The 12,761-nt window shown below is 42.9% G+C and overlaps 1 protein-coding gene across 2 annotated transcripts in view; it reads left to right on the top strand.

Annotated features, from left to right (window-relative positions):
- Positions 1 to 12,761, top strand: part of MIA3 (MIA SH3 domain ER export factor 3) — an 86,913-nt gene that overhangs the window by 19,466 nt on the left and 54,686 nt on the right. For both annotated transcript variants that reach the window (XM_073556776.1, XM_073556777.1), the window contains exons 3-6: positions 2,594 to 2,680; positions 2,904 to 6,426; positions 8,349 to 8,855; positions 9,541 to 9,668. In XM_073556776.1, the coding sequence (XP_073412877.1) occupies positions 2,594 to 2,680; positions 2,904 to 6,426; positions 8,349 to 8,855; positions 9,541 to 9,668 (4,245 nt within the window). The remainder of the gene's footprint in view (positions 1 to 2,593; positions 2,681 to 2,903; positions 6,427 to 8,348; positions 8,856 to 9,540; positions 9,669 to 12,761) is intronic.

The following is a 12,761-nucleotide window of genomic DNA, read 5'->3' as shown; positions in this document are numbered from 1 at the left end:
GGTGAGTTATCATAAAAATCCATGTTTTAAAAACAAATTGCAGCCAAAAACCGTAAATTCCCTTTAAAGGACCATAAATCAAGGCTGCTAAACTTATGATCGCCAATCAATATATCTGCCTAAATTAACTTGCCTTCATGCCGTGTCTGAGCCACACTAGCGCACACTTTTTTTCACCCCTATATAATGGATAGAGAGTCTGTCTCTGGCCTGATTCATTAGTCGCTTATGATATGGATGAAGCGTTCAGACGGGAAAAAAAAAACATTGATCGAGAGAAAGCTGGACTGATGCTGGTACTTGTGAATGTATGAGAAAAGAAAAATGGCTGTGTCACTTAGGCCCTTATTATTGAATACAATAAGAACTGGGCTCTCGCCACAACTGGTGGAAGCGGAATGACTTTAGATCCCAACATGTTAACCCCTTAGATGCCACGGTTAATAGCGGCTGAAGCATCTAAGGTGTTTGACATAAGAAGGAGATTGCCTCTGTGTGAAAATCCATCACACGTTATCACCGCAGGGTCTTTTACTTTTTATTGGCAGAAATTTGCCCAAGTAAACCTGCCATAGCAGTTGGCAATTCCTACAGAATAAGTCCGTCTCTGGCCGTCTTCATTAGCTGCTTGTTTTTCCGTCATGTGTCCTGAGGGCCGCCACTTGATTAGGCGTCCGGTCGACAGAAAAGCAACAGAAAAAAAAACATGGAGCAAAAGAAAGCTGGACCGATACTGATATCTGCGAATGTCATTTAAAATACAATTTGCTTTTTCCCTCGGTATCCCCATTGATTACATGGGGGGTCTTGATTTTTGCCCTTGCTCACTGGCTGAATACTCTTGGTTTTGTGTTGGGAATGACTTAGTCATACCGTTCAGAAATTCATGGAAAATCTTAAAAATGCGCTGTTATTTACCAAGGACTGCATACTCCATTATTTATAGCAAATAAATGATTTTTATAGAATAGTTTATAAAGATGGATATAGCCATCCTGAGCCGGTGGCTATAGCCGTCCTGAGCCAGTGGCTATAGCCGTCCTGAGCCGGTAGATATATCTGTCCCGAGCCGGTAGATATATCTGTCCCGAGCCGGTGGATATATCCGTCTGAATGACCTTGTGGGTAATATGCAATGTTCTCATTAGATTGCGGTCAGAACCAACCTGTAACACACATCTGGGCGTCCTCTGGCAGGCTAACCCCTTAGACGCCACGGTCACTAGCTACCGCCGCATCTAAGGTGTTTGACACAGGATGGGGGACTGTCTCTGTCTGAGCAGCGACACGTCGTGATCGTGGGGTTTTGAGATGCATTAACCAAGGCAGGGGAGGCCTAATAATGGCTCTTAGGCCAGTCAGACCTGGAGGCTATTGCTATTTGATTGGTGTGAGACAATAACTAATCTTACATTTTTGTAGACTCGAGTACCACTTTAACTGCTTTAAGATCCAAACAGGCCTTATGGATCCCATGGAGATATCTGTGCAGGTGTCGCGTCTTCATGATGAAGGTCACCGGTGGTCATGGCCCAGGTTTACCTTGACGCACGCTATTATTAGTGAGTGATATAATGTGATGGTTTGTGGCGGTCAGAGCGGTTTCCTGTCTAAGCAGAAGACTTTACGAAGGTTTATATTTAGCCTTCACTTCTTCTGGCACCAGGGGACAGTGTGACATGGCAGCATTTTATGGTGTTTACTTAGGTATCAGATATCCGGGAATGAAAATTGATGTCAGGTTAGGGAGAGTTTTGTCTCTCTGTTCACATATAGGACGTATATTTGGAGTATATGAAGAATGACCCAGCCAGCGTCAACGCTGCTGACAGTCACTGCTCAGTCTAGTGTAAACGCTTCCGACAGTCACTGCATAGTCTAGTGTAAGCGCTGCCGCCGGTCACTGCATAGTCTATTCGAAATGCTGTCGACGGTCACTACATAATCTAGTTTATATGCTTAAACCAGGTACTGCATAGTCTAGAAGAGCTACTGCCACCAGTCACTGTATAGTCTAGTAAAAACGCTGCCGCCAGTCACTTCATAGTCGAGTGTAAACATTGCAAACAGTCTAGTGTAAATGCTGCTGCTGGTCACTGCACAGTATACTTTAAACGCTCAATGCTCAGTATAATATTAATGCTGCTGGCGGACAGTGCACAATCTAGTGTTAATGCTGCCGCCGGTCACTGCACTGGCTCGTGGAAATGCGCCACCAGTCACTGTACACTGCTCAGTCTAATGTAAACGCTGTAGTGTCTAGTGTTAGCTCTGCTACCGGTCATTGCGCAATCTATTGTAAATGCTGCCGCCAGTCATTGCACGGTAAAGTATAAACACTGCTGCCGGTCAGTCCACAGTGCGGTGGGAATGCTGCCGCTATTAACCGCACAGTCTAGTGTTAATGCTGCTGTCGGTCACTGTACTTTTTAGTGTAAACACTTCCTTAAGGGCCATTGTTACATAGTGGTAGGATCACAAGGTTATTTTGAGTTTCAAGAAATTCTGGAAATCTTAGTTCAAAGGTGACATCAATTTCTGAAATTATGAGAAATTGTCATGTATATTAATAACACTCTGTCTTGTTTTGCAGGTAGGTACGCACTTCGGATACTTTCCAAAGGATCTTGTAGATGTTAAACAAGTTTACGAAAATGATGAGCTGGAGCTACCGACGGATGTAAGCTTTTCTCTCCTTGAACTATAAATGGCAGGCAGTAGAATTAGTACATTGGTGGGGATTTATAACAACCAATACAATCCCAGCTCTACCTGAATTAATCACAAACTTCATTGTCCTAGTGCTTGAAATGACTATCCAGCCTATAGTCAAATCAAGTTATTTGCTTAGAAATAATTGCTTTATTTTTCAAAATACTAATTATAATTCATTCTTATTTTAGGAAACAGATTTTGTTTGTTCCGAAGATGGAAGGGATAAATTTGATAGTTATGATGTTGATGAACTTTTAAAAAAACAAAAAGAAAGCATAACTAGTAATGAACCAGTGGACGCACCACCTGCAGAAAAATCTTCTTCAGTTTCTGATTCACCTTCAGAAGAATCTTCTGGTGCAGAAAATAAAGCATCAGAAGAAGAGCTAAAGGGAGAAGAAGGAGAACTTTTCTCTTCGAAGTCGGAAGTAACCGTGGAAGTGTCTGAAAAAAAATCAAATGTTGGGACTACACCAAATGAGCCTTCCGACTTAGAACTTGAAAAACCAAATGAAGATCAACCTGGTGCAAACACAGATACCATCATTGAAGAGCCATCGGCTTCAAAAGCAAAATTGGTGGCTGGAGATTTGTCTCTATTAGAACCTGCATCTTCTGGTTCATCATCTTTAGGATCTGGAAGACCATCCGAAGAGCCATCAACTCCGGATTCTAAAGAAAAACCAGGAAGTGATTCAGAAACTGAAAAATTACCAGAGGAGCCAACTCCTTCAGATTCTAAACTGGCTGCTTCTGATTCTGCATCAGAATCCGGAAACATGCCCACTTCCGAACACCAAGAAATAAATGAACAACCCCTCGAAAGCCCAGAAAACAAAATTAAGTTGAGTAAGCAGGCAGATACAGATCCAATGGAAAGTGTTAATTTCCCAAAAGATGAAAATGTACATAGTCACACTGTAAATAGCCACTCCAAAAATTCTCAGGAAAAAAATGTTGCACATGATGCACAAAATACAAAAAGCAACTCACAAGTGCCAGATAGTGAACAAGCCAAAAATGACAGCATTTCTCAGGGAGAAGCCAATGAATCTGAAGAAAAGGATAAAAACTTTAATTCCTATACTCTTATAGACGAGGACCTGGTTCAGAAATTGAAGACCAAAATTGGCTCAACAGGCGATGCTATTGTATCAAATGATGAGGAGACCAGAAGCGTTACATTGGATGATAAATATCTTTATGAGGAAGACAATCCTGAGTATAAAGTCTATGAAGCAGAATATGAGGAGGTCCTTTCAGAAGAGTTCAAGGAGCCTCCATTGTTGTCTTTCGAAGAATCTGATGTGACATCATTTGATCAGACCACTTTTGAAAATGATTCTGCCTCTAGCATCCCACTGGAGGCAAAAACAACACCTCCCGAGGATGAGGTGAAGGTATCTGTAGATGTAAGTCATGCAACACCATTAAAGCAAGAAAACAACATAGTGACCACATGGGGAGACACTTTCTTTGCAATTGTTAGTGGTGGGGAACACACACGGGATGTCACCGATCAAGATGGAATAGATTCCGAGGAAGAGGAGGATGAAGACCTAGTTGAAAACTTGGAAGAAGACAGCAACTTGTATTTACTTGGTATGGAGGAAAACCGTATAAGGCATGAAAATTCTGAGCCACCTTTTGATGATGATCTATATATTTTAGAAGAAGAACTGGCAGAGGAAACATTGTCCGCTGTTGAGGGTGATCAAACTTTGGAAACAAAACCAAAGATTAATATTACTTCTAACAGCTCGTCTGAAAATGCAGTTAATTTATCTTCTATTGATGAAACTTCACCTTCCAAAAGAGACGTTGATCTGGAATCGGTAACTAAAGAACCAGAAATTCTGGATCAAAGAGGTAATGCAGATCTGGAAGGAACAAGAGAACTAGAAGTTCTTGATCAAGCTGGCAAATCAGATCTGGAAAGAAGAAGAGAACCAGAAGTTATTGATCAATCTGGTAATGCAGATCTGGAAGGAACTGGAGAACAAGAAGCTCTTGATCATGCTGCTAATGTAGATTTTGAGGGAACCAAAGAATCCCAAATTGAGCAACCAAAAACTGAAAACGGTCCAGAAGATATCCAGTTACAATCTAAAGATAACAATGTGTCTACAGAGGAGACGACCAAGTCAGTGGAGGATGCTGAGGCGACAGGCCCAGAAACTGACACATTGCAAGATTCAAGCAAAGATCCTAGAGAAATCAAAGGGGCAAATGTGGTGGACACAAAAACTGATATTCTAGATCAGGGGGCTACTGGAGGTAATAAAGCCATCAATGAGAAACTTCCAATATCTGAGGAGTCAAAGCTCGAGAAAACTAAAACCAATGTAAACCAAACTGAAGAGAGAAAATCAAATGAAAGTGACCCACTGTTAACAAATAATCCTGATCTAGAAGATGACAAATCTATTAGTAATAAAGTTTTAGATGAACCCTCAAAAGAAGAGGAAGATGCACAGCTAACAATTTCAGAAGCACAGGCAAAGGAAAACAATGAACAAAGATCTGATACAGAGGAAGATTATGCAGCTAAATCACAAGTAGATGATAAATCTGTGGAAAGCTGTGAAGATATCTCAGACAAAGAGGGTGATGGTTCACGCAAAGATGAAGAAAATACAGAAAATGTTGATCTTCCAGAAAGTTCGGCCAATACAGAACCAGAACCATCAAAGTCAGTTCAATCCAAAAGGACTAATAATGTAGACACTACGCAATCAGACTATGAAAATGTTCTAGAAAAAGAGGTCCATGAGGAAAAGAAGACCTCATCAGATGAAAATCGAGAGGAGACGAATGAGGAAATTGAGGATGGGCTGTTAGAAGACGAAAATGCTATTAATGCCACACGATCTAGAAAGCTGGAATCTGACGGTGATACTGGTGACAATGTCATGACATCGGAGTCCAACATCATAGGGTCTGGAGATGTCGCACATGAAAATGAAGAAGGAACAGAAGTCACAAAAGCTTCCATTGTACAAAACATTGAGGATGAAACGAACAGTGCGACCAAACGAAATCCAGAGGAAATGGTGACAATAAAAGATGACGAAAGAATCAATGTTGATGACAATCTGTACATAGTTGAAGAAACTCAACAGGAGACACCAGCACAAGATGAGAAAGCACCCAAAGAAGACATTCTCCAGGAAACTGACTCTGCCAGTGACAAGACAGTCAGTGTAGACCTTGAAAAACTTTCTGACAAGTTCGATGATGACTCCATTCCTTCAGAGAATGATGCACAGGAGGAGGAGGAATCTTATCTTGAAGGCATTACCGCTCTGTCTATCATGAGGGAGAATCTGAATGAAACACGCATTACACTGTTCACCAAGTACCTTGGCCTTGAGAATCTCATGAGACTGGAAGCCATGTTTCACGACATGAACTCGGAGTTAAAAGTTGCACGGAAAGATAATGTACGTCTGGATCATATCGACAAAGCTCTTGACCAGATTTTAGAGGCATCTGAAAGCAATATACTTGACTTTGTTGAGAGTGTTTTGGATTCCAGAGAAGCAAACAATGATGAAATTCTTGCCACCGAGAAGGAAATGTTTGACGAGGAGTCAAGTTTGCTAGATGACATTCAGGAAATCTCGTATAAGCTCAGACAGAAACATTCTGCCTTAAGTGAGAGTACTTTGCTTGCTCCAGGAGTCCAGGACCAAGATCTGATGGAAAAAGGTGAGAATATTTTCTTCTATATTACAGTTTGCAGTGTTCTACTATGTTACAAATGTAATATATGGATCTACTTTATCTACCTACCTAATCTTCATCAGAAAACAGACTTACCCATATGTGGTCAACTTTATGTTGACCATATACATAAACATTTGGCAATGATCTAATAATTATTCTGATTACTCCACATTAGAGATAAGCACTATTCTGGTTCAACATCCTCTTTGGTTCTCCATGGCTGTTGAACATGGCAGTGCAAACTTCCTCATCCAGCACTTGAATGCTGGCATCCTGGGCGCCTCTAGAAATTACGAGGCCTGACGTGATGTGCAGAACATCGCAATGTCAAAACACTGTGGGGGCAAGTAATCACAACTCAAAAGATGCTGCCATCTGAGTGCCTGCCAAAGAAATTCATACTGCCATGGTCAGGCTGCCACAGACTAGCCATCTCTTCAGTAGTGGCATTTACAAGATATAGGTATGACCTCCTGCCGCTTTCCTAGAAATGATGGCTGATGGGTAGGAGTATTGGCTGATCGTTAGGGTACGTGCACACGCTGCGGAATCCGCTGCGGATTAATCCGCACGGATTTTGCAAAAACCGCAGATAATCCGCAGGTCCAAAGACCTGCGGATTACCTGCGGTTTTGCCTGCGGTTTGGTCCTGCGGATTCACTATCTCCACAATGGTGGAGATAGGAACCCGCAGCGGTTTCCGCAGAAAGAATTGACATGCAATTCTTTCTGCGGATTCAAAACCGCAGCAAATCCGCGCGTTTTTTTCCGCAGCGTCGGCACAGCGTTTTTTTTTTCCCATTCATTTGAATGGTACTGTACACCGCAGCTAAAACTGCTGCGGGTCCGCAGCGGCCAAAACCGCTGCGGAAACGCAGCGGAATCCGCAGCGTGTGCACGCAGCCTTAGGAGTATTCGCTGACCACCAGTTAAGTCCTGTTCACATTATTTTAAAAGGGTATTCTCAAGTTCTTAAATTGCCTTAATTAGTTAGACAGCATGAATAAAGTTTGTCATTGACTTTCTTTTTCTATCTGTTGTCATTTTTCTGCCATTAAATCTTTTATCTTTTATAGATTGTACAGCTCTTTTCCATATAGCTTGGCCAGGCCTTAGCTTGGAGTGTGCAGTATTTACATTTTAGGAGAGGGGTTAACTCATAAGATACAAGCCACCTCTTTACAGCCCTTTGAATTCTATTATCTACTGATCTCCCTCCTTTCCCTGTCATCTTCTGAAGAGATGCAGTTATAAATCACTCGTCTGGCAACTTTCAGAGCCGGTCTGCTAATCACATCTCTCTCGCATCTGTCCAGAGTTGTGCACTTGTTCAAATGCCCTGTTATCTTTATGTGTATATACGGAGATAACAGTGTAGACTCAGAACAGACCACGGGTAGCTGAATGTGTTACAGCAGAACTTGTGCTGAGCTTTATAGTTCTGCTAATACTACAGCTCTGCTACTCACCATAACTGTCATTCAAGGGGGAAAGCCCGCCCAACCAGAATGTGAGGAGACTGCAAGGAGACCGCAGAGTTCTGAGTTGCTCAAGAGACAACTTTCGATAGCACTTCAGCGGCTTATATTTTCCCCATACAGCTGGAAACCCCATCTTGTCACATCAGCGGAGGCCACTGATGGATGGCATAAAGTGGTATCTATTGCCCATAGGCTCCCATGTTAAATAAAAAAACAAAGCATATGCCATCTCAAATTGTATATGCAGTTTTGTAGTCTAATAGACAATTCAAAACCTTTTTTAGCCTAATATTTGTATTGTTACATCGTGTAAGGCAAATGCACACATAGGCATCCTGTACAGGCCAAATGTATCCCTGTGACTAGCCCTACGATTTGGGTCACAGATTTTAGCTGCTTTCATGATTGACTTTCTTTCTATAGAAAATACAGAAGAAGACGAGAAAAATGAGGACACACTAGATACTGAACAGAGCACAGTGGGGGAAGACACGATACCAGAACCACAAGTGGATGAGGCCGCAGAATCGAGCACCACAGAGCAACCACCAGTACTGGAACAACAGGAGAAGGAGGAGACCATAGTGCAACCACCGATACTGGAGCCACAAGTGGAGGAAACCACAGTGCAACCACCAGTGCTGGAGCCACTGGTGGAGGAGACCACAGAGCAACCACCAGTGCTGGAGCCACAGGTGGACGAGACTACAGTTCAATCTCCGGTACTGGAGCCACTGGTGGAGGAGACCACAGTGCAACCACCAATAATTGAGCCACAGGTGGAGACCACAGTGCAACCACCAGTGCTGGAGTCAGAGGTGGAGGAGACCACAGTGCAACCACCAGAGATTCATAAGGAGGAACCAGAACTTGTTTTTTCTCCTACTGAAGACCCAGCAATATCCCATAATGTGGAGAAACCTGACCCAGGTGAGAGACGTATGCTTTTATGTATCACTAGACCATTGTACTGTTCTTACTACTAATGATGTCTGTTATATCAGTCTAGTAATAAATCGCAGCAGTTGTGTAGTTTATTGGGTAGTGTTGTCCATGCAGTTATTGGGTAGTGTTGTCCTATAAAAGTTAAATCTATATAAACTTTTATACCGAAGAAGCCCATGTTATATCAGCTGTACATATATAAAGAATCCTGCGTTACATCAGCTGTACATATATACAGGGTGGGCCATGTATATGGGTAAACCTAAATAAAATGGGAATGGTTGGTGATATCAACTTCTTGTTTCTGGTATATTAGTATATAGGAGGGGGAAACTTTTCAAGATGGCTAGTGACCATGGTGGCCATTTTGGATCCAACTTTAAAAATGCCCACCCAGGTGTATCCATATAAATGGCCCACCCTGTACTTATATACAAAAGAAGCCCGCGTTATGTCAGCTGTACATATATACTTGTATACAGAAGAAGCCCGCGTGATATCAGCTGTACATATATACAGAAGAAGCCCGTGTTATATCAGCTGTACATATATACTTATATACAGAAGATGCCCTTGTTATACCAGCATGGTATCACTATACATAAGCAACACTGATCATATATGGACATACACAACGTATAACTCTCTCTTCCTTCCTTGTTCCTTGTAGTCACTGCTGTAGATGAAGGTGGAGTGGAGGTAGATGAGACAGAATCCATGTCGCTGTCATGTGTGTTGTCTTCAATGGGCAGCGCGTTCCTTGCAGCCAAGAAGAGTGTGGCACCGCTTGCCAGCTTGGTAAGTCGCATAGATGGAACCATACTATTGTTAGAAGTTGTTGTACCAACTGCATAAACCCCTCTACAGACAAAGAGAGCCCGGCAATGTGCTGATATCGCTACAGTTTGAATATAGTAATACATGACGGCCATTCAGATTTACACATGTTGCTTAAAGGGCTTCTCTGGGAATGCAAGAATAATAAATTGAAAAATATGTTGTCATAAATTCCTAAATACTTTTAATGACAAAATCACACTTTAGTACTTTTATAATATCTCCAGTATTAGATCAAATAGACAGGGAGGACAACAGTGTGAGCAGCTTCTTATGTCAGTCAGCACTCCTGGTATCTTTAGTATTAGATCATATAGACAGGGTGGACCGCATTGTGAGCAGTCTGTTCTTACTTCAGTACCGCTTGTATCTCCAGTGTTAGATCAGATGGTATGGGTGGACAGCAGTGTGAGCAGCCTCTTCTTACCTTGACAGCCTTGATATCTCCTGTATTAGATCAGACTGACAGGGTGGACAGCAGTGTGAACAGCCTGTTCTTACATCTGCACTCCTGGTTTCTCCAGTATTAGATCAAACAGACAGGGTGGACAGCAGTGTGAACAGTCTCTTCTTACTTCAGCACCGCTTGTATCTCCAGTGTTAGATCAGATAGACGGGGGGCAGCAGTGTGAGCAGCCTCTTCTTACCTTGACAGCCTTGATATCTCCTGTATTAGATCAGACTGACAGGGTGGACAGCAGTGTGAACAGCCTGTTCTTACATCCGCACTCCTGGTTTCTCCAGTATTAGATCAAACAGACAGGGTGGACAGCAGTGTGAACAGTCTCTTCTTACTTCAGCACCACTTGTATCTCCAGTGTTAGATCAGATAGACAGGGGGGGCAGCAGTGTGAGCAGCCTCTTCTTACCTTGACAGCCTTGATATCTCCTGTATTAGATCAGACCAACAGGGTAGATAACAGTGTAAACAGCCTCTTCTTACATCAGCACTCCTGGTTTCTCCAGTATTAGATCAGACAGACACGGTGGACAGTAGGGTGAGCAGCCTATTCTCTTCTTACCTCAGCATCACTGGTATCTCCAGTATCAGAATATTTTTCTACACATGAATGGAGGGGGCAGAGTTTCCTACTGCAGATCAGAAAGGGTGGACAGCAGTGTGAACAGTCTATTCTTACCTCAGCACCACTGGGTATCCCCAGTATTAGATCAGAAAGACAGGGTGGACAGCAGTGTGAGCAGACTATTCATACTGTAGCATGCCTGGTATCTCTAGTATTAGATCAGAAAGACAGGGTGGACAGCAGTGTGAGCGGCCTCTTCTTACTTCAGCACCGCTGGTATCTCCAGTATCAGAGTATCTTACTACACATGAATAGAGGGGACAGAGTTTCCTAATGCAGATGCTCACAGGCACCTGTCCTATTAATATCATAGGATAGGCTTCTGCCTGGCAATACCTCTCTAGACAAAATGCGTGTGAACGGCTAAATAAAGGTATTTGGGAATTTGTGCATAATGATATTTCCTTTTATTGCTTTTTTATATTCCCAGAAAGCCCTTTTTATAGACTAAGAGACTATTAGATCTTTATTGTATCTTGATTTATTTGGTGCTATTTGTAGCTCCTTGGGAAGCATCGCTGCCTTCCATGAAACACGACATGGCTTCTTCATTGATGTTTCTGAAGCACGGGTGTGCCAGACGCTTCATGATAGAGCATGATATTGAGCTGTTATGATGCTGTTGAGCTTGAAAACACTCTTTGATCCTGTCCTCTAAAGTTTTAACATTGAAAGTAGAATTCACCTTTAAGGATAACATCCTGTGTTGTGGTGGCCAAAAATCGCCCATTTGTGAGGGGAAACTGGTGCACTGTAAGTCTGCTGTAATCCTGGAGAATCAATGGCAAATTTGGGCATTCACTCGCATGGTTTTCCGAAGCAGGTGGGGGACATCTTACTCTTGAAATGGTGTCTGGGGAGAGCTGGCATTTGGAAACTTTTGAGTATTGGTCAGTATTGTTCTATATCCATGCTCCTCAAACCGTCAGTTACCCACATTGTTGTTCTCTGGCTGGTGTAGCCTAAGAACAGGCGATCAATATGCTATAGGGTGTTGGTCAGGCTCTTGGTAGTGACTGTCCAAATCACTGGAATAGAAAAACTCGGAACAGCTGTAACGGGCTGGGTGGTGGAACCACTGTGCCATGGACCTTGCAGTGTCTGGGCGTGACTAGGCAAACACCCCATTGTTCGCTAAAGCAACTGATGGTGGGGTTAGACTTGGCTAAAACTAAGTGCTACTCCAGGATAGACCTCAGATGCATGCCAGCTGTCCCCCAAAGCTGTAACAGCAGGTGCAGGCAGGTACTGGTGGACACGGCTGGTACACAGGAAGACAGGTACTAGTAGGCACGGCTGATAGGCAGGCAGGTACTGGCGGGCACGGCTGAAATACAGGAAAACACAGCAAGTACAGGACAGATATACTGACTGGCAGGTACTGGGGACCTGAGAACAAGCAAGCATGCAGACTACTGACATAACACGTTGCTCAAGCACCTCCCAACAGGTTGACGTGCCTTAAATAATAAATTTTTCCCAGCCATTGGCTGGGGACACTTTAGGATCACATTCACTCTCCCTTTAAGAGACTGGGATCATGCCCTAAGCACAGTTCCCCTGGGATCTGTGAGCACTGCGTAGACCGCGGGCAGCAGAGGAAGGAAGAGGAGGTGTGAGACGTGCATCACAGCTGTGAGGAAGGAAGCGTGCAGGGACGCCGATGCTACAGCAGCCACTACCAGGGGTATTGCACTGCATCACTGATGGGCTGCCTAATTCAAGTGCTGAGGGTTGAATGTCTGCAAAATCTAAATAAGAAGTCCTTATCAAAGGACAGATCATTAATTTTGTATTCCTGAAAATCCCTTTAAGATAAATTAAGGTAATATAATTATTTTTTTTGGCATGAACCTAAATGAATCTAGCCCCGATAAGTGGGGCCTTGGTAATTTTGTTTGTACTGAAAGCATTAAATAATCATGCTCTAATCTGGAACTGGTCATTATACAGGAGGGGGAGGAGGTGA

The sequence above is a fragment of the Dendrobates tinctorius genome, unplaced genomic scaffold (assembly GCF_039654945.1).
Source record: "Dendrobates tinctorius isolate UK_male_01 unplaced genomic scaffold, ASM3965494v1 ptg000239l, whole genome shotgun sequence".
Lineage (NCBI taxonomy): Eukaryota > Metazoa > Chordata > Amphibia > Anura > Dendrobatidae > Dendrobates > Dendrobates tinctorius.
This window is presented reverse-complemented; position numbering and strand designations above follow the sequence as displayed.